Source organism: Heloderma suspectum, chromosome 10, assembly GCF_057233095.1.
Source record: "Heloderma suspectum isolate Gila_16-S chromosome 10, 16-S_ref, whole genome shotgun sequence".
NCBI classification, from domain to species: Eukaryota; Metazoa; Chordata; class Lepidosauria; order Squamata; family Helodermatidae; genus Heloderma; species Heloderma suspectum.
This window is the reverse complement of record NC_139467.1, coordinates 22,510,239-22,533,026: the sequence shown is the minus strand read 5'-3', so window position 1 is coordinate 22,533,026 and position 22,788 is coordinate 22,510,239. Positions and strand designations below refer to the sequence as shown.

The following is a 22,788-nucleotide window of genomic DNA, read 5'->3' as shown; positions in this document are numbered from 1 at the left end:
TTGCCTCTAGTAAGCAGGCACAGAATTACACCATCAGGACATGCTCCTATATACGCATACCTGGGAGTAAGCCCCATTGAACTTGGTAGAACTTGCTTCTGAGCAAACATCCAAAAGAGTCTCCTGCATGGCTGCAATCCTATGCACACTTGTGGGAATTACATCTGAGTAGGGTGGCCACTTGCACATCATCAAAAAAGAGGAAATGTATCACCCAAAAAGAGGACATAAAAATGTGTATAAGTTGATTTTTATAGAATAAAGTTTGGAAATAATTAATATTAATTTAAATAGAAATATAGTACATCTCACCATCGTGCAAAAGACGGTACCCAGGTGACCTCTGAACCTGCCTATTTAGTTTGCTGCCCTGGCGCTGATGGGCAACTTCGAGGCCCAGCTCCCCTTTCTTAGGGTTTTTAATATTTACATTGATCTTGAACTGGATTGCCCTTCAAACAGAGGTCGACTTCAAAACAGAGGCTGGTCCTCCGGCAGTGCTTCAAGTAGAGGGCTGTCCTCTGTCAAGTAGGGCACACGGCCACCCTACGTCCGAGTAAACACACATAGGATGCGGGCGCACGGCCCCAATCCTCCCCCACACTTTCCTGGGAGTGAGCCCCAAGGAACACAGTGGGAATTACTTCCGAGTAGGCATACATAAGAGGATCGTCTGAGCCGGCCCGGGAGCATAAAAGCCGTCTCCACTGGGAGTATATCCGTGCAGGTTTTTGTCCCGGAAGAATCACCGTCGCGGCGGCAGCAGCGGCTGCGGCCTACCCCGGGCAGCGACAACGGCGAGCCGCATCCCGTTGCCGTGGCAACCAGCCCTTCAGGCAGCGCCTGTTGGATGAGCGCATGCGCGCGCGTTCTCTCTCCTCTCCCTCAACACAGCGCACCAGCCGCCGCTCCCTCCCGCTGAGCGGAGGAAGGAGACGCGTCGCAGGCTGTCAGTTCGGGGGTTCTGTTGTGCGCCTGCGCGGAGAAGGGAGGACTAGGCCGGGCCTGTTGATAGCGCCTGCGTGGTGGTGAAGGCGGCGCCGGCAGTAGTAGGAGTGGTGGCAGCTCGACCCGGCTCTCCTGTTATAGTCTTATTTTTCTTCTTCTCGTTTCGTTTTCTCCTGGGCTCCAGCTGTGGCCATGTCGTACGGTCCGTTAGAGACATACCGGCCCGGGGGCCTTCCGCCCCGGGACTTCAGCGCCATTATCCAGACCTGCAGCACGAATGTACAGCGCCTGGCACAATGCAGTGAGTGAGACTCTTGATCACTTTGACACGGCCGCCACGCCTAATAGCCCCGCAGCCCTTCCAGATTCTCTCCCCCCACCCCCAAAAATGTCTCCCTTGCCCCACTGAAATGTCTTCACTTTTCTCTCTCTCTCCCTCCCCCCCTTCCTTAGGGTAGTATCCAATGTTAGGCCTACTTAGGGTAGACCCATTGAAATAAATGACTTTAATTAGTCATGACTAACCTAAGTCTCATTCATTTCAGCGGGTCTCCTCTAAGTAGGACTAACATTGGATACTACCCTTAGTTCCCTCCCATCACTTACTTATTTTTATTTCTTTAACATCATTTTTGATTCCCCCTTTTCATCCACAAAACGTCAAAGCGGCTTGACACGGAAGAAGGCATTTTTATTTAAACTTCTCAATACTGACTCCATGTGCCTTGGCATCAGGAATATTTATTTATTAGCAGTGTTTATATACTCCTTATTTGAAAGAAATCAGAAGCTATATATAACATTGCTAATAAATACAGTGGCAAGCAGTTCCGAAGCCCCAAGGAACTCTGACCTCATCTGGCCTTAAGCCAAAATTAATCAACAGGATTGTTTAAATTTCAAACAATTTTTTTTCTTTTTTTAAGTGAAGTTCCTTAAAATTTAAAAGATCTGTACCCCCTTTTTCTATCAGTGGTTTCTGAGGCAGTTTATATACAAAATTTAAAAATATTACAAGAATAGAAAGTAAATAAAATGTGTTCCTCCTTTATTATTTTTTCCCTTTCTCCTCCCTCTCCACCCCTGGTTTTTTTTACTTATCTATCTTTTTTTAGTATTTTCTGTTTGTTTCCTCAGTGTTTGTGGCCCTAGTGCACTTCTGTTTGTTTTGTTATGACTTAAGTGAATAAGGGTGAAATCCTATTGGGATAGGTGGCTGCCTCCGAACTCAGAGGCAACCGCCCATCCAATGCAGGGCAGGAGCAGCGCGGAGGGGATCTTCCCCTCCACACCTTAGCCTCCCTCCATTCACGGATAGACAGCCGATTTCAGCTGTCTAGTTGTAGGAAGTAGGAGCAGCAGGGGGAAGGCCAGACGATGTATAGGAAGCGTTGGAAAGGCAGTTCCACCCATCCCTGCAAATGCCACATTTTCGCTGCTCTTACGAGCGTGGGGCTGATCCGTGCTGCCTACAAGGCAGCGCAGGAGTGGGTGGAGGTCAGTTCTCAGGGAACTGACCTTGGAGTGCGGGCTCCGAGGTCGGTTCCCAGGAACCAACCTATCCTATGGCTGTCTAGCGCTGACTAGCGACCATAGGATTGCGCCCTAAAATACTCTTTATTTTAAAAAAGAATAAAATAACACACAAAAATTGACAGTAGAAACAACACCTGCGTAAAAAGTAAAAAACCGCAGAAATTTTCATAATATCCAAAAGTTTGAGAGAATTAGCGCGAAGGGGTGAGTCCATGTCCACTCACTGGCACCATGTTTGCCCTTCACCTAATTGTTTCCTAATAATTATTATCGCCCTAAAGCTCACTTCATTGACAACAAGAAAGCACTTATCCGTAGACAAAAGGTGTGAAATGCATGTAGATCATAACAATCCCACACGTATATATTTCACGGTGTGTGTGTTAACTCTGTACAAACATGTTGGTTGTTTTGTTTTCCCAGTGTGCATGTGTGTTGTGTACATTCAGTGAAATATGCTCACATGGGATAATCGGATAACAATCTCTCAACACCATTTCCTACTTACACAAAAGTGTTTTCTGTAGAGGAAAAAAATCTCTCTTGAAATGGTTCTTGTTCTACTGTACAAGAGGCAAATTTGCTATGTTGTTTCTCTGGCTTTTATTTACTTGCATGGCACACCCAGTCTTGGGACTTGAGGTGGGTAACAGAAGAGAAGCATAGTTTCCTGTCCAGTCCTATTCTGTTTTCCCCCACCCTCACTACAGAGAGAAAAAGGGATAGAAGGAAGGCCAGCTTTCTTGAGCCACTACTGACATTAAACTTGGAAAGACTTTCTATTAATTTTTCCTGTATATCAATTAACATCTGAAGTGGGGACTTGCAGAGAATCATAGCACTATCTCTTTGTGCTCAGAAAAAATCTTACCTTGCAGCCTTTTCCTTCATCACAAAGTAGCCACTGCAGTCTTTCCTCTATCCCCCCTCAGATGTTGCACAGTTCAAAAAAGTAGGCAACTTGCATGAGCAGTTAGTTATGAGAGTTAGCCAGTTTCAGTAACGTGTGCATAGGCTTTTGTTCCCCCTGTACTTTGGCACCAGTATGTTCCCTTGCTATGTATATAAGTAACAGCCTCCTGTGGCTCCATTTAGGGCCTGTAGCTTGTAACTGGGAGCATAGGAAGCATGCCAGGAAAGGCAGGTACTTTTTTCCCATGACACATCCCCATCTTCAACATGAGGGATCAGCCTGAGCTAGCCATGCCAGCTGTCCATGGGGCAGTCAGTGTAGACTTGTTTGTGCATACCCCAGAGATTAGAAGGCTAGACTATAGTTTTATTTTTAGTTTTACAAACAGTTGCAATAAGCAAGGATTCACATCAGAGGATGACTTTGCACAATCCTTTTGTGGTGATCAACCTCAAAAATCAGATCCTTTGACATCATGTTGTTGGCTCATGATTGGAATGAATACTTTGCTCATCTGTTCACAGAGCTAGGATGCCTGTGGATCTCTGCCACAAATTGATCACAGAACGTCAATTCACAGTGTTGGGAAAACTATTCTTGTGATCTACCATGAGACTTTAATAATGATATTTTAGCTTAAGAGATGGTGCTTATTGGGTAGAAATTCTGTTGGCTTTGCCTTTCTGACATTTCTCTTGCTTTTAGTTTCTTCCCTCATTGACATTTTTTTCTAGAGCATCAAAATAAGAATCTCCATCTGTTTTCAAATAATCCATTTCTGCTGCTGTTCTCAAAATTTCCAAGGAGTAGCATGATGTAATGAGAACTTTTAGAATTCATTTTAGTCCCACTTTAATGGATCAGGTTTCTAAAATAGGTGCAATATTACTGCCACATTGGGTGTAAGGATTTTATTTTTTTTTACTGTGAGTAGGCATCCATTCTGACTTGGTTATTTTTTAAAATATAGCTGATTGAAGAATTAATAAGTCTTCTTTGCCAGACCAGTATTCAGAATTGCTGTTTGGTGATTCTGCGCAAGTAATTCTCAAGCGCAGATGTAGCATCTTGATATTCTTAGGCTTTATTGAAACTATGCTGCAGACAAAATCAATATTGTCATGGTTTCAGCCTAGCACAGGTACTCTGGGAGTGTTGGAGCTATTTATACTGTACCTGCTTATCACTCTTGGAAGGTGTGTATTATGTCTGATTTAATGATCTATGGTTTAGCAACATGAGGCCAAAATAAGCATCAGTCTTGAACTGAACATTTCTCAAAGATGAACGCACAGCAGTTCTGCTCTGTTCCTGTCCTTGGACTATGTCCCCCACCACCCATGTTTCTTTCGAATAGTGGCTAATTTGTGCAAGACACAAGGGGGAAAAGTGAAACAATGTGTACCTGGATACCAAAATGAAGTCTTGCACCCCTTTCCTACAGATGTAACTCTTTACTGAGTAGTCCCTCTGCTGTGTTCACAGTCACTTCTAAGCCACAAATCATGGCTTAATAACCCAGAATCTGACCGAGCAACATGCTGGTGCCCACAGCCTGTTTGCTCCTCCCTTCGTGCGAGTGGGTAAGCTAGCAATGTAAGGGAAGCTTCTCCTGGTGTCCAGAGATCCTGGCTTGTTGCTCCCAAATAAACCAAGATGTGTAAGCTAGTAACAAAGGTTTATGAGTCCTGGCTGGTTTGAGAGCAACAAACCAGGATCCCAGGAAGGGTTGCCACAAGAAGCTGTCCTTTTCCTGATTAGTTTGCATGCTTGTGTGAAGGCAGGAGCAGTGGAAGTGAATGGATCGTGTGTGCTGTTCACATCCTGGATTATTGAGCCACAATTATGGTTTACACTGATGTATGAATGTGGCCATTGAGTTCAATAATATGTCCCAAGTAAGTGAATTTGTGTCCTTTCTTTTTACTTTTCTTTTTTAGGATTGTACTCTTAACTTTTGGATTGTGTTACATTCTGTCACTTATTGCTGATAGGTATAATAACTTCCCCCTTCATGGATCACTGCCTTGTTGTGGCAAAGGGGCTTGCGTAACTCAGTGAAGCCATAAGCTATGCCATGCAGGGCCACCCAAGACGGACAGGTCATGGCAGAGAGTTCTGACAAAATGTGGTCCACTGGAGAAGGAAATGGCAACCCACTCCAGTATTCTGACCAAGAAAACCCCATGGAACGTATCACAAGGCTAAAATATATGACGCCGGAAGATGAGCCCCTCAGGTCGGAAGGTGTCCAATATACTACTGGGGAAGAGCAGAGGGAATTTCCAAGTAGCGCCAGAAAGAGTGAAGCAGCTGGGCCAAAGCCAAAAGGACACTCAGCTGTGGATGTGTCTGGTGGTGAAAAGGAAGTCCGATGCTGTAAAGAACAATATTGTTTAGGAACCTGGAATGTCAGATCAATGAATCTGGAGGTGGTCAAACATGAGATGGCAAGATTGAACATCGACATCTTGGGAATCAGCGAACTAAAATGGACAAGCGTGGGCGAATTTAATTCAGGTGACCATCATATCTACTACTGTGGGCAAGAATCCTGAGAATAAATGGAGTAGCACTCATAGTCAACAAAAGGGTGGGAAAAGCAGTACTGGGGTACAATCTCAAAAATGATAGAATGATCTCAGTATGAATCCAAGGCAAACCATTCAACATCACAGTAATTCAAGTCTATGCCCCAACCACTGAGGCCGATAAAGCTGAGGTTGATCGGTTCTATGAAGACCTACAACACCTTCTAGAACTAACACCCAAAAAAGATGTCCTCTTCATCATAGGGGATTGGAATGCTAAAGCAGGAAGTCAAGAAATCACCGGGATAACAGGCAGGCATGGCCTTGGTGTACAAAATGAAGCAGAACAAAGGCTAATAGAGTTTTGTCAAGAGAACATGCTGATCATAGCAAACACTCTTTTCCAACAGCACAAGAGGCGACTCTACACATGGACATCATTAGATGGTCAATATTGAAATCAGATTGATTATGGCCTTTGCAGCCAAAGATGGAGAAGCTCTATGCAGTCAGTAAAAACAAGACCTGGAGCTGACTGTGGCTCAGATCATGAGCTGCTTCTTGCAAAATTTCAGCTTAAATTGAAGAACGTAGGGAAAACCACTAAACCATTCAGGTATGACCTAAATCATATCCCTTATGAATATACAGTGGAGGTGACAAATAGATTTCAGGGATTAGACCTGACAGAGTGCCTGAGGAACTATGGACGGAGGTCCGTAACATTGTTCAGGAGGCAGCAACGAAATCCATCCCAAAGAAAAAGAAATGCAAGAAAGCAAAGTGGCTGTCTGATGAGGCTTTACAAGTAGCTGAGGAAAGAAGGGAAGCGAAAAGCAAGGGAGAAAGGGGAAGATATACCCAACTGAATGCAGATTTCCAGAGAATAACAAGGAGAGACAAGAAGGCCTTCTTAAATGAACAATGCAAAGAAATCGAAGAAAACAATAGAATGGGAAAGACTAGAGATCTCTTCAAGAAAATCGGAGATATCAAGGGAATGTTTTGTGCAAAGACAGGCATGATAAAGAACAAAGAAGGCAGGGACCTAACAGAAGCAGATGAGATTAAGAAGAGGTGGCAAGAATACAGAGAAGAACTATACAGGAAAGATCTGAATGTCCCTGATAGCCATGACTGTGTGGTCACTGAACTTGAGCCAGACATCCTCGCGAGTGAAGTCAAGTAGGCCTTAGGAAGCATTACTAACAACAAAGCTAGTGGAGATGACAGTATTCCAGCTGAGCTATTTAAGATCCTAAAAGATGATGCGTTAAAGTGCTGCACTCAATATGCCAACAAATTTGGAACACTCAGCAATGGCCACAAGACTGGAAAAGGTCAGTTTACATTCCAATGCCAAAGAAGGGCAATGCCAAAGAGTGTTCAAACTACCGTACAATTGCACTCATTTCACGTGCCAGCAAGGTTATGCTCAAAATCCTACAAGCTAAGCTTCAGCAGTATGCGAACCGAGAACTACCGGAAGTACAAGCTGGGTTTCGAAGAGGCAGAGGAACTAGAGATCAAATCGCCAACATTCACTGCATCATGGAGAAAGCAAGAGAATTCCAGAAAAACGTCTGTTTCTGCTTCATTGACTACGCTAAAGCCTTTGATAGTGTGGATCACAACAAACTGTGGCAAATTCTGAAAGAGATGGGAGTACCAGATCACCTTACCTGTCTCCTGAGAAACCTGTACGAGGGTCAAGAAGCAACAGTAAGTACCGGACATGGAACAACCGATTGGTTCAAAATTGGGAAAGGAGTATGACAAGGCTGTATATTGTTGCCCTGCTTATTTAATTTATATGTAGAGTGCGTCATGAGAAACGCCGGGTTGGATGAATCACAGATTGGAATTAAGATTGCCGGGAGAATTATCAACAACCTCCGATATGCAGACGATACCACCCTAATGGCAGAAAGCGAAGAGGATCTAAAGAGCCTCTTGTTGAGGGTGAAACTGGAGAGTGCAAAAGCTGGTTTGAAACTCAACATTAAAAAAACTAAGATCATGGCGTCTGGCCCCATCACTTCCTGACATATAGAAGGGGAAGAAATGGAAGCAGTGACAGATTTTATTTTCTTGGGCTCCAAGATCAACGCAGACAGTGACTGTAGCCATGAAATTAAAAGACGCTTGCTCCTTGGGAGGAAAACTATGGCAAACCTAGACAGCATAGTAAGAAGCAGAGACATCACCTTGCCGACAAAGGTCCGTCTAATCAAAGCTATGGTTTTCCCAGTAGCAATGTATGGCTGTGAGAGCTGGACTATAAGGAAGGCTGAGCGCCGAAGAATCGATGCTTTCGAAGTGTGGTGCTGGAGAAGACTCTTACGAGTCCCCTGGACTGCAAGGAGGTCAAATCAGTCCATCCTAAAGGAAATCAACCCTGAGTGCTCATTGGAAGGACAGATACTGAAGCTGAAGCTGAAATATTTTGGCCACCTAATGCGAAGAGAAAACTCTCTGGAAAAGACCCTGATGCTGGGAAAGACTGAAGGCAAAAGGAGAAGGGGACAGCAGAGGATGAGATGGCTAGATAGCATCACCGATGCAATGAGTATGGACTTGAGCACACTCCGGGAGAGAGCGGAGGACAGGAAGGGCTGGCGTGCTATGGTCCATGGGGTCACGAAGAGTCGGACACGACTGAACAACAACGTAATAACTTCAGTAGTTTCTCATAAGGTTTGACAATAATAATTTTTATTAATTCACTAAAATATAACTTTGTATTGCCCCAAAGAATCTATGTGGTGCTATACTGCAAATATATATGGTAGTGAAAGTTCTTGCAAGCTGTAGGTTAAACATACCACTATAATTTATGCAACCTATGTCCAAGTAAACATAGTTGGGATCAGGCTATGAGTTGAGAAGAGAACTTTTATGGCAAAATGATAATATATCACCTATTTTGCTTCTACAGCTTCTCAGATAAAGAACTTAATGAGTCAGCTGGGAACCAAGCAGGACTCCAGCAAATTGCAAGAAAACCTGTAAGTATGGCCTGAACACTACTTTAAGGAATTACAGCGACAAAGCCAAATGAATTTTGCATCTCTTAATTCTGAGGTCTGGCTTACACATGTAGTAGAATGGGGTTGGTAGTATAGACCACACCAGGCTGCAAGGTGAGGTACAGCATTTTTTCATGTTCCCTCGTATAAAAACAAAACACCCCACCCCTGCAACAACACCCCCCTCCCTGCAAGTAAACCAGCAACCCTTAGTATATCAGAGGGAGAGGTCCTAGCCCAGCCCCTTCTATGTTGTGCTAGTTCACTGTTTATTTATTTTATTGTACCTGAAGTTATAAACCATGCTTCATCCACAAGGGATCCCAGGGTGGTGTAAACAACATTAACACAAGCAAATCCAATATTAAAACCATACAATTACACATTAAAAGACAAAATGATAACTCTTCAACTAGCAAGCCAAACAAAAACACTACAATCAGTTCAGTTTTAAAATAAATTAAATTTTAACAATTAAATGTAAAATTCTAACCCGTTAAAATGCTTGGGCAAAATTAAATGTTTTAATTTGGAGCTGAAAAGAAAACAAAGTTGGTGCCAATCATATCTCCTTTGGGAGGACATTCCAAAGTTGCGGTGCCACCACAGAAAAGGCCCTTACCTTTGTAAATGCATAGTGTGTGTTGCCTGCAGATGATATTTGGAGAAGGGCCTCCTCTGAAGATCTTAGTGCATTGGCAGGATAGTATGGGAGGAGGCAGAGCTTCAGGAATTTAGAGGAAGAAGTTTGTGTAGGGAAATGTTCATAAATGTGATCCTCCATCTTTAGTCTATAGTGGTATAATCCATTCCGCCTCCTCAGGGCTCTTATATCTCATTCTGCTGCACATCTAGCCCTGGCATGAGTCTTTTGTACACAATCAATAACAAATTGGTAGAGAAGGTGATAATCACGAGTCTAGCAAGGCTGATAGTGAGCCAGTTCACATGACACTGTGGCTTATCATGTTTGGGCGCCATTTTGAATATGCAGCCTCTGATCAGGGGGTGTGGCACGACATGAAAACCTGGCCATCATGGGTTAATCAAGGGTTAAACAACCCATGCTTAATCCACCCACTAAACGAGGGTTAACTGGGTTGTTTAACCCACAATGGCTGGGTTCATGCGACACACTGCAACCCCTGATCGGAGGTCTGCATATTCAGAACAGTGGCCACACACACTGCAGCTACTCATGGTTATTTAACCTATGGTAACATGTCATGTTGTGTGAACCAGGTCATAGAAGAAATGCCTGTTTAGGAATGCTTGTCTGCCCTCAGTAGCTCTGGGGGATATGAAATTTTGCTCTTTGGAGAACACACGACAGGGATCACATGGCCATCATAACTTGCTATGTAAGTGATCTAAATTAAATTGCAATTTGTGTGTGAAACTTTCCTTTTGAAGAAACTAGAAACTAAAGCTGAACAATGCATTTTTTTTTATTCATAGACAACAGTTGCAATATACAGCAAACCAGCTTGCCAAAGAGACCAATGAATACCTGAAGGAGCTGGGCTCCCTGCCACTCCCCTTATCTACATCGGAACAGGTTTGTGAGTCTACCTGTGGCTTTGATGGATCATAAGCCAATGTTTTTGTTACTTTTTTTAATATCTGGGAATACCAGCATTCTTTTTGATGGGTGGTACAGGATATCATGTAAAGGTAACAGGTGAGTGAGGTCCATTTAGAACCTGAACTGCTGTTGCATCTGCAGAAATCCAGTTGATCTACTGGCACATGGTGTTTTTTTCCATGGGTAGAAATTGGTTAGTGTTCTGGGGAGGGGGGTTAATCCCTCACTTCTATCTGCTGTAATAAGTGCTGAAACAATGTATTGTTGATGGCAAACAAATGGTTCAGTTCCTGCTAGGGCATGAAATGGATGCAAACTCTCCATTCTACATCTCTAGCGGTCACTGTAAAGATGAATCTTGCCTAGGCCAGTTGTCTTATATCTGTTACCTAGTCTATGCTGCGCCTCCTGGTCATATACAGAGCCATGAATGCAGACTAGTATCTGCCCACAGTGGGTGTGAGGCAGTCTGATTGTCTGATCAAAATCAAGATCTGTTTTCCAACTTGTGGCTTAACTAGATTGGGTGACAAGTTGTGGGCAGGATGCAGCAGATAGAAGGGCTTGAAACAGCAACAGCAGATCCAGTGCTTAGGCAGTACACAAGGAAACCACAGCCCCAGTTAATACATTCAACCTGTGGTGTGGATGAACGGTACCCTTGTAACACAAGTCATTGGTTCAGGTAGAGTCTGGAGGCAGAACGAACGGCATGCCACGCAATGGCAAGAAATAACTGATGTTAAAGTGGCCAACTTTTAAGACTCCCTGTTCTGCTTCTGCTTATATGTAGCAAGGCTTTATCCACTAGTGTATTATTTTGCTTTGCAAACCAAAGAAGAAGGGAGGGGCCGGTTGTTTGCCACCACCAAAACAGGATGTTAGTGGAGGTGTGAACCCCCCCCCCCCCACACACACACACACAAACACACAGGTTAAAAAAATAATGATGAACGTTTTAGTCTACTTGGGTAGGTGACATTTCTGTTATCAGATCCTTGCAAGCTACAGCAGTAGAATAGAGGCCCCAAAATGTGTGTTGGAGAAAGTATGTCTTGTGCACCTCTCTTCTTTTCACAAGATAACTTGTGAAGCGGAGCTTTTTGATCTTGGGAACAGGATGTATTTTCCAGGGCACAGGCAGGAGGAGCTCCTTATGCCAGTTTTGAATAGCGAGTCCTTATCCCTGCTACTTGCTACTGTCTGGATGTGCAGGGCAGTGGGGAATCATGTGGTCATCTCGTGCCTTCCCCTGCTTGTCAGAAAACAATCTATGTGTTTCGGCTGTAATGTTAGGGCTGGTTGGTACAGCAGATGCCCTGTCCTTTTGCCACTTCCTCTCTCCCCAGCCCATTTCTACCATCTCTTAAATACTAGGCCCTGTAGTCGAAAGAGGCAGTATGGCAAGACAGTTTTTGTATGCATGAGCAACGTGCAGTACTGATGTTCTTTAACTACTTTGAGGGAGAAAAGGCTGTGTAATGCACTGCAAGTGAATGGGTGGGTAAGGACTTGGTCCTCTACATAGTGGTCCTGTAAAGAATAGAAATAAGGTATGGGATTTTTCTTGAAGTTGGTGAGTTCTCCTTGTTACTGTTAACATGACAAGTCATGGCCATAATTCTATGTATTCTAGCGCCAGCAGAAACTTCAGAAGGAGCGTTTAATGAATGACTTTTCTGCAGCCTTAAATAACTTTCAAGCAGTGCAAAGAAGAGTGTCGGAGAAAGAGAAAGAGACTGTTGCCCGGGCAAGAGCTGGTTCCCGTCTCTCTGTAAGTTGTCAGCCAAACCTTTCCTAAGGAAAAGGTCTAGATTACAGGCTTTTTTCAAGTGTTGTTTGTTTTTAAGAAAAACGTTTGGCAATTTATCATGTTAACCTGACAGTTTTTGACCCTGGGTTTATTTTATTATTTATTATTTAAACTATTTGTATACTGCTTGATATCCTAAGATCTCTATGCAGTTTACATAACTATACTTCATAACTGATCCTCCACTCTGCCTATTCTGTGGGGTTAAGATGGCTCTCTCCAGTTTTCAGCTGGCAACAGTGCTGAAATAAGTGTAAAGTGGTTCAAAATCTGCCAGGATTTCTGCTTGGAGGGAATGGGTTGTTTGAAATGGGTTGCCCTGCATTTTTTTTTTAGGTGATTCCCTCTTCCTCCTTTCCGTTCATTGTGCTGATTATTGTTCTCCAATAGTAGCTGCCTCTCAGATTGTCCCATACCAGATCTATGTTCAGCTTCAGTGCCAATATTGTCCAAGTAGGATGGGACAAGACAAGAGATCGGGTGTTACTCTGTGAATAAGTTCTGTGTACCATCAAGAGTCTGATGACGATATTTATGGTCAGAAAGAAGTATTCCCAGTCATATGTGCAATGACCCTGGTTGCTTATGTTTTTCATTTCTTTCAATTTGTAGCACACAGTGGTCTCAATTATGAAGACTTATTCTAGGTGGTGGGTAGTGAATGATCATGCCTTGCAGCTGAGACTTCGACTTCAGTAGATCTTTGTCCGTTCCAATTTAGTTCTGTTCAGCTCAAGTTGCTGGATCTTTTTAAAAACTTTGTTAGCTACTTTGGAAGCTTGGGTTGAAAGGCAACCTTAGGGTGCAGTCCTATCAGGATGGCTGTAAGCGTACAAACTCAGAGGCTTACAGCCATCCCATGTAGAGCAGGAAGAGTGGCGGAGGCAATCTTCGCTTCTGCACTCTTCCCACTCTGCCTTTTGGCTAGACGGGCTTTTTTGCCCATCAACCTGGAGCTCCATGGAGCAGGAGGGAAGGAGGCTGGGGAGGCCTGCGGATGTAATATGGCGTAAGCTGGCCTCCCCACTGGCACGCCCCCTTTCCCTCCTCTCCAAGGTTGCCTTTGCAACCTTGGAGAGGCAGCCAGTGTGGTTCTCTTCATGCCAGCTGTGAGGAGGAGGGAGCAGGGAGCTCAGATTCCTGGCTCTGAAGTCGGAGCGCTGCTTTTGATCTTGGATCCAGGAATCCAAACTATCCTATGCCTGCCCCCCTCAACTCTGTCTAGGGGCCATAGGATTGCCCCCTCCATCTTTTAAATAAATGAATGGATTTGTCTTGGTCATAAGCCATCCCAGAGTCTTCCAGTTTCTGATTCTTTGATGTCTTTTCCATTGAAAGCACCAGGAGTTACAGACAATAGTGTTGGTGATTAGGCCATAAAGGGCTTAACTGCTGCACCTTGTCTTCCCAGCTAACCATTGTACAAACCCTACCTTGTTTGATTTGGAACCCTTTTTTTTCTCCAGGGAGATGAGAGGCGCAGGGAAGAGCAGTTGGTGTCATTTGACAGGTAATGTCTACTATTTTGGAGTAACTGTCACTGCTGTCTCTTCAAATGCAAAAACCTACTTGTGTTTTGACTTGGGAAATAAGACTGGTGTAGATGCATTTGCAACTTGTTTCTTTGGCATGTAGCGTTCTAACTTTTGATTCAGAACAAATTTGTGGCCCAGTTCAGATGTCACCAGGGGATATATTTTGGGTCCGTGAGTTCCTTCCTTGTGCACTCTTATTCCCTCACTCCTGATTTGCAAGAATATAGTTGTGTGACATCCAAATCGGGCAAACTATGGTGCATCCAAACCACAATCAGAAATCCAGATTGAAATCCAGTTTGTGGCATCTGAGTTGGGCAAACTATTATTATAAACCAGAAGGAATGAGAGCAAATTGGAAGGTGAGAAGGGAGCTTGCAAGCCTTGAACACAACAGTGATGGTCAAGCCTCTGAAGCAGACCTGTCACACTTGAGTGTAAAAGCTGATTTGGACTTTTTCCAACAATATCCTTAAATTTCACTATTTTTGAGGCAAAGTTGCAAGAAAACTTTAACCACCTACATTAAAACAAATAAACTTCAGCCTTGATAAAACTATGAGGATACGCAGGGGTGCTGCATTGTGATTTGATGTAATTTAGTCTTCAAGGTGATGTCTGAAAGCTCTGAAGTCTAGATGCCCAGATTACATTGTATGCTATTCAGATATTGATAGAATCACTTATTAAAAGCTACTAGAACGTACATCCAATGCAATTCAAAGTTATGGAATTGACTGACCTTGATATATCTAAAAAGCACAGTATTTAGTTGGTCTTTGGAGAAAGAGAAACAAGTTTGATTGATTTGCATCCTGTGTTGGAATAATTCATGAGCCTTCCCCACCCTGGTGCTATCCAGATGTTTTGGACTACCACTCTCATCAGCCCCAGCCAGTATGGACAGTGGATGTGCTAGCTGGGGGTGATGGGGGTTATAGTCCAAAACATCTGGACAGCACCAGGTTGGGGGATGTTGCAGTAATAGTTGGAAGAGCAGATTGCTATGTCACATTCTTCCTGCAGCAATGAAGAGTGGAATCAGATGCAGTCTCAAGAAGAAGACATCGCAATAACAGAACAAGACCTTGAACTAATTAAGGAGAGAGAAACTGCCATTAGGCAATTAGAGGTAAGTGGGTTAGGACTTTACCTAGATGCAAAATTTTAAAGATTAGTTCATTATGTTTAAATAGACCCAAGAGAAAGGAGTTCTGGGGAGCCAAAATTCTTCTGAAGCCACCCTGCTGCTCTGCATTTTTTTTATCCCAGCTATACTGAGGTAGCTCTCATTCTATCTGTATAGGTGCTGCTTACTTCAGGGCCATCAGAAATAATAAGAGTTATGCTGCCATTGTTATTGATGCTCAGTGAGTACAATGGGAATTGAGCATTCCAAATTCTTGACATTATTTGCCCACTGTATGCTTAGATGAGTCTCCAGCAAATTTTCTAATCCTGTATTTCTGAAATTAGGCGGGCAGGACACCACCAAGTGTGTGTGTGGGGGGGGGGGGGGGGCATAAACAGTTTTGCATATCTTCAATGCTCGGGGTTTCCCCCAAATGGACTGCAGTGCCACTGCATTTGCTAGAAGGAAGGAGGACCTTGTTATCCCAGGCTGAAGGAGGTTTAGGAGATGGGGAGGAAAATCTGTTAGAAGGAGGTAGAACCAGCTTAGGTGGGCAAGAAGTCATACAGGGAGTGTAGGACCAGGCAGATAGATCCAATGATGATTGGGGGCGGGATAGATGGAAGTTGTAGAAAGTCATCTAAGTATTGAAGACAAGGCAACTTCATAAAATTTGAGAAACAAGTATATGCTTTTTTTAAATTTTAAAATAAAAAAGATTGCCTTGGGCATGGCGAGCTTGGATCCAAAGAATCCTTGGTGTGAGCAGCATAAGGTACTTACTCAGGAGTGGCTTTTCAGAGGCTCAAACAGGTGTAGTGGAACAGTGGGCAGAAGAGTCCCATTACATCAGTGTAGCTCTACCTGTGGAGCTAAGCTGTGATAAGATATTCCTGAGTTATTTTTCCAGGTGAGTTCTGTAAACACACAGGCAGTTTGGGGGGAAATACAATAACTCTTCGCAATCTTCCCTTCAGGCAGATATCCTGGATGTGAACCAGATATTTAAAGATTTGGCTATGATGATTCATGATCAGGGAGACATGATCGGTAAGTGGATACCTGCATTTGCTTTACCTAAACTGTGGTATTTCATCTACCATTTGCCAATTATGGATTTGCAATTATATAGCTATGTATTCAGCCTATGGAAGGTCTGAGTTAGGATGTCTTACTAGCTGAAGATCAGTACTGGAGATGTTTCAAAGAGCTAGTAAGTTGGATGCTCTGTTTACCGGGGAGGATCCCCAAATACGCTCTAAGTAGATTACTTGACTTGAAATGTCATAGTCCAAGCTGCTGATGAAAATCAATGGTGGAAACATGCTCTTTTGCTATGGACTGACTTGAAAAACACAGCAATTTCTAGAAAACATTGAAAGCACATGAAAATTGTGTTGCATGCCATTGTTCAGATTCTGCTTGTGTTTCTGCACGCCCATTGCACATGTGCACAAGAGTGTGTGTACACTTTTGAAACTTTACCACCAAAGGAAATGGTGGTTGGCCTCTTTAGACGAAGGGATTTGAGGCACTTGCTCGCTATCCCTTCTGAAAGTGGGCCACAAGTTGTTGATCAGCTTCTTTTTTGGAGACAGGATATTCTTCAGTCTTACTTGACCCACAGCATCTGTGATGTTATGCTAAAATAATGTTATATAGCATGACCAAGCTGGCTTAATTATGGCCGTGACCTACAGGCTATTCTGAGGGATTCATACACCTTTGAGGTCGCTCTTCTGAGTTTGTGCTCTTCATCCCTATAGATAGCATAGAAGCAAATGTAGAAAATGCAGAGGTTCACGTGGAAAGCGCCAACGAACAGTTACAGAGAGCAGCGTATCATCAGGTAACACTTGTGCGGCTCTGTGTTTGTTCCAAAATCAGAAAGGGGAGCGGGGAGGGCAAAGATGTAGCAGCTGAATCAGTCTTGCTGACCTCATCTCTAGAACAGATACAGGAAAGCTTCTTGAAACATATGGTTCTTCTAGAGCACAAAGAAAGGAGTGTCATATACACACTCCTCTTGCTTGCCTCAATCCCAAGTGACACCTTTCACATTCAGACTAACAAACTGCATAGCTTTTTTTTTTGCCACTTTGATTGCAGTACGTTTCTTAGACGGGGGACACAGTACAAAGGATTCCATGCAATCCTTCGCCCTGCTTGATCTCTCTGCCCCTAGAGAGCCTGCCTTTTTTCCTATTCTTTCTTTGAAATTATAACAGAAACCAAAAAAAGGGGGGGGGGACACAACCAACAACAAAAAGAGTACATATCCATTTACAGTTACTGTTTACAACACCATTAACAAAAAGGAAAGAAAAAAAGAAAAAAGTTCAACACTTCTATTTCGTGTGCGTGTGTAGCCCATATATCTAAATAAGCATCCAGAGGAAATTGACGACAGTAGGATATATGTTCAAATGCAGCAAAAACAGTAAGATCTTCAGACCATTGAATGATAGGTGCTGGGTGTCTATCTTTCTAAGCTTGAAGTTTGAGTCTCTTTGCCGGCTGTAAAGGCTCTCGAACTCCACTTTTGCTGTTCATCTGTTAATCACAGGAATAGAATTTAAAAGCACACAAATGTTTGCAATTATCACAGATTTTTCCAAGAACAAAGTTTACATGTGCATTGACTTATAACCAGAAAGAAGCCATCACAGAGTATGCCCACATCACATGCCTCAACAAGGCATTGTCCGCGCTGCATTGCCACCAACTAGCAGAGCTAGGCAGCTTCTTAATGAGCTGCTGTGGTGTTCCTTATACACTAAACATCATTTTTTTGTTGAATCAGCCTCAATTTTAAATCTGCAAAAATAGGACATACGGAAGCTAGGGCAACTTTCCACTGAATAGGCTGTATAGAGCATTCTAATTCCCTATTGCATTCCTCTCTAGCATTCTGAACATTCACTTTATTACATTCCAGAAAACAGTTGTAAGCGGCTGTTGTAGGCTTAGCTTTCTGTAAAGAAGCAATTCCTTCAACCATATAGGAGAGCCTGCCGGTGGTTCAGTACAGGTTTGGGGGCAGCATTCATCCTCCTTGGAGAATGTGGGCACGAATGCTGATGTAGGATACCTGGCCAGCACCGCTGCTGGATTTTCTTACTCCAGTTCTCTAGGTTTAGCTCCTCGAGTTGAGAAAGGAAGGAGAGAAATTATGAAGCTGCCTTACTCTGAGTCGGATTACTGGTCCACCTAGCTCAGTACCAATTACTTGGATGGACAGTGGCTTTCTAGGGCTGTTTCCAGGGCAGATAACTTGAGATTCTTCTTTACCTGGAGATTCAGGGGTTGAACTTGGGACCTTCTGCATGCCAATGCTCGGTGTGCTTAGTTTTGGCCCCTCCCATATTGAATTTCTAACTGTAATCTCCTCCCTCAGTCTTGGAGTGGGTAGTGTCATTTTAAAATATAATGTTAAGGATGCCCTAAAAATACAGATGATAAATGAGCCACTAGGATTATTTATAATACGTATTTATGTGCCATCCTTTTATAAAATTCTCAGGGTGTTTTACAATAAAACTCAATAGAAAAGTATATTTTAGCTACAATAACTACAAAACAGCTAAACAACAAAGGAATACAACTCAAGCATTAGAAAACTAACAAAGCCCAGAAGAATTGAGAGATTAAAAAGCATAAGAAAATCAAAGATCTACACAAATATCTGTGCCCAAATGATGACAGAGTGGGTCTCAAGTGAGTCTCTCTGGGGAGAGCATTCCACAACTGGGGCTGCATCACAGAGAAGGCCTCTTTAGCCACCTGCCCTACCTCAAAACAAAATATCCCCATGCTAAAAATTCAGGTGACAAATCAGTAAAACATCCCCACACCTGTCAAGAATGCATTTTACCTGCCTTCTGTGATTATGACATTGGTAGAGATCCAGCAAGCTCCTTGATGCAAGCATGCGAATGCACCCACCAGCTTTTTCTTCATTTTTCTAAACAGTAGTTTTCCATTCAGCTTGTGTTGAAATCTTTTTTTTTTAACTATGGAGTTTAAAAAGGAGCTCCCAATGCAGTATGGGGGCTACTCTTTAGAGGGAAGAAAGAGGAAAGAGCCCGACTTTGTACATAGCTCTACCCACTTACTACTCTTGATCAGCACCAATAGCCAGAAATGGACGCATTGCCTCCTTTTTAGTAAACTTTAAATATTTAGTGTTGCTAAAGTAAGCGCTTCTTTGACAACTACAATTGTTGTCTTAAGATCTCATATTCCTGTTCTCCTTGGATTAAATATGGTATCCAGTTCATCCCACGTTCTTGTTGTACAAATATATATGAGTTGAATTGTTGGATATCTTGACAACTTCTTGGTGAAAATAGTTATCTTGTTGTTTTCTCTTAATAGAAGAAATCGCGTAAGAAGATCTGCATCCTGATTCTTGGCCTGGCTGTGGCTTTTGTAATCTTGGGATTAATTATCTGGCAGGCATCAAAATGAAATATTTACGTGGAATTGCATTAATTGCAGAGTTGTTGGTTCCCCCAACTCCTCCCCCAGGGGAAAATGGGTAGACAAGCCGTGGAATGAATTCATTGAGATGAAATGGAACACAAACTGATTTTCCTCTAGTAATTATAATCTATAGAAACTAACATGAAGATAACTAGTTCTTGGATCTAGTGAACCATAAAGACAGTATTTATCAGTTTATGTAAAATTATTTTATGTAATTAAACTTAACTTGTGGGGGGTTTTGTTTTCTCTATTATACTATTGCCGTCCCAAATGTAAAATGTTGAAGAGTGTGATTGGTTATCTAGATTTTCTTGTTAATTGACACATGCACTACAGATTTAACTTCTTTTTTTAATATGTACTGATTTATAAGTGACTTGCATAGGGATAACCTTCAAGAAGGGCAACATCTCACTGCTTCAGGTGTGTGCTCTTGTGCATGGGGCTGACGCTTTTCTTTCTAGCAGCAGTTCCTGTGCAATATCACATACTGCTTCTGAAACATCTGGAAGCTGTCTTTTAATGCACACAGTGCGGGGAGAGTCTAACTTCCCATGGCACACTGCAGCCCTTTGCTTTGAACTTGTCAAGAGAGAACTTCAACACCTCCATCTTTTTTTTTTTAATGGTATACATAGTGAAAAATATTGAGGCCATCTGGGTTTGGAACCAAGAATGTACTTAGTAATGACTAATTTAGCTTAGAGATATTTGTACCTAGTGTCTAGTAGCATGGTTTCTCCCTGTTCCATTTTTGTGGTTAATGGTGAGTCATTCAGCAATGTATCCAAATGTTTTGTTGCCTAATGATGTTGTGTTTGGTGGTGAGCCACTCTGCTTCTCTTCCCAACTTTGTACCTCTAGCACATGCATTAAATAGTACAGCACATAAAAGACATAGCACAGAGCTTAAAATGGGTTAAAACAGATGTGACACAGGACAGGGTCATTCATTTTGTGTGTAATTATGACAAATATCTGTGTCTGTCCAACAGAAGACTCCAAACCTTTGTAGTATACTTGGCAGAGAATATTAGTTGTCTCCTTAGGCTGTAAGAAAATGGCCCAGTTCAAATGTAATGAGAAGCCATCTTAACATGAATATGGTATGACACACCTTGGGCTGGCATGCACTCCTCCTGTTCTTTCCTCTTCCTTTGCATGTGATAGTAGGAAATTTTAAACTTAGTCTTAGAGTTTAGAACAAACTGCAGTTTCCTGTTGCATTGAAATCTGGTTTGATTCTGGCCTATCTGTATCTAGCTGGGGTTTAAACAAACTCCTGTTTTTCATATTCTAACATAATGGAAATTGCTTCTGTTCTAAAAAGCAAAAGGAAACTTAATGTCCTCTGTGCGTGAAGGAGGGGGGCACCAAGTAAGCCCAAGGTTCGTTGTACCACATTCTCAAATGAGAAATCATGTCTGATCTGGGCCTTTTGTCCACTCTGAATTGATGTATTAGAGCAGCTTTCCCCAACCTGGTGCTGTTCAGATGCTTTGGACTTCAACTTCCATCAGCCCCAGCCAACATGGCTAATGGTGAAGAATTCTGGGAGTTGTAGTCCAAACTGCCTGGAGGGCACCAGGTTGGGGAAGGCTGTATTAGAGGAATTGTTTGTAGAGCACTTGGGTCAAGCCCACTCCTAAAAGTGACATAAAAGGACTAAAAAGTTGACAGAGTAGAATTGTAAGATTCCATATACAAGAAATTGCTACATATTTCTACTGACACTATTTATTTTTTCACATTTTACTTATTTAAATTACTAAACTGTGAAATGTAGCATGGGAGAAGAATGATGCCCTCAGTTGCACATGTTTTTGCACTATTATGCCATCATTCCATCCATTTAACTATCAATAAACCTTTTAAAAAGTATTTGACATGATGTCTTTCTTTCAGGTCAGACCTAAACCATGGTTTAAATCACCCTAAATGCCTGGGAAAATGGCTGTCTTCAGCTGAAATCTGTGATGGCATTCAGATAAATTGATTATGGCATGTTGTGAGTCCACTTCATCAGACGCATAGCAGCTAACTTCCACAAAAGTTTATACCATTATATATTTGTAAAAACTTTTGCTGCAACAGACCAACATGGCTACTCCTTTGTTGCCACCAAAGAGTGTGTCTAGATGAATAGATGAGGTATTGCAGCAGAAAAGACTCTGTCCCTACTTGTCAACCGCCTTGCTTCAGAAAGTGGGGGCACTCAAAGCAAGGCTGCAGATAAAGATCTTACCAATGGGGAAAGTTTGCATCGAAGCAGGTGGCCCTCTAGATACTGTAGTTCTGGACCACTGGTTAGCAGGCTTCAAGACAGTATAAAGAAAATAGCTAAAATGTCAAGCACTTAAGGTGACATTTCATGATATAGTTCTCCAGGCATTTGTCTTAAATGTTACTGGTGTCCTACAATGAGACAAACTTGTTCATCGCTTTTCTAAATTCAGTGTTTGAGGATTACCATCTCCTGTCTCATTCATATCTGAAGATCTTAATCTACCATGCATTCAGAACAACATAAATTACATGTTAGCATTGATACATAGAAACTATAGAATTTTTAGAGCTTTCATTAGCTACTGCTGCTATTGATAAGTTTTTTTAATTCACCTCCATGGAAAATTGAGCAAAAATTCTATGTTCATTGCGATATCTACCTCTGTTTCATGTGGAAATTTGTGAGTATTTTTTGGGAACCTCCATAAGGCAAGAACAATAAATTCATATGTTCCTCACAAAACAGTTTGCTGGTCATGCCTTCATTAAAGTGGGGGTTTGTAAAGACCCCTCATTTATTTCCAAGAAAGCAAAACAGAGGTTTGCTGTACTGCCCTTCCAATATGTTAGTCAACATAGTGTAGGGAAGATAGGCACTCATGGTGCTGACTGGCAGGGACCAAGCATCACCCAGCTAAGCTACACATGTAGAAACTAGGATTAGAAGACTAAAAAGATGAAAATATTTTAACTTTGGAACAGTTCGTGGAGCAACGTGTATATCTTAAGACCTATTGAAGGTATCAGTGGGGTGTGGTTTGGGTATATTCATTTTGAAGTACAGAAAAGATGTGGATGGCACCATGGGACCACAGGCAAGGTTGAATCTAAAGTTACACAAGTACCTGCCTCCTTTTGTCCCATTTCTTTTCACTTGATTTCATCCCTGGCTATACTGCTGCTAGTCTATGGGTTCCTGTACATACATGTTTCTAGAGATGTGGGCACAGGATTGTTTTTGTTTTAAATTATGCAAAATAAAGAATATTTGC

General features: G+C 42.4%; 1 protein-coding gene across 1 annotated transcript; it reads left to right on the top strand.

The window, feature by feature from the left end:
* The first annotated feature begins 1,022 nt into the window (after positions 1–1,022).
* On the top strand, positions 1,023–22,788 carry STX12 (syntaxin 12). The gene is made up of 9 exons (XM_084815555.1): positions 1,023–1,249; positions 8,867–8,936; positions 10,416–10,515; positions 12,179–12,316; positions 13,822–13,865; positions 14,917–15,022; positions 16,000–16,072; positions 16,789–16,871; positions 19,400–22,788. Exons 1-9 carry the CDS (start codon positions 1,141–1,143, stop codon positions 19,490–19,492), a joined length of 816 nt encoding a protein of 271 aa, XP_084671681.1. The 5' UTR covers positions 1,023–1,140; the 3' UTR covers positions 19,493–22,788.

Excerpts from the sequence above, each read along its gene's own strand:
- STX12 (XM_084815555.1), top strand. The coding sequence starts at position 1,141 with ATGTCGTACGGTCCGTTAGAGACATACCGGCCCGGGGGCCTTCCGCCC. Across the intron at positions 1,250-8,866 it reads ACAGCGCCTGGCACAATGCA|CTTCTCAGATAAAGAACTTA; the intron begins GTGAGTGAGACT and ends TTGCTTCTACAG. Across the intron at positions 15,023-15,999 it reads CTGCCATTAGGCAATTAGAG|GCAGATATCCTGGATGTGAA; the intron begins GTAAGTGGGTTA and ends TCTTCCCTTCAG.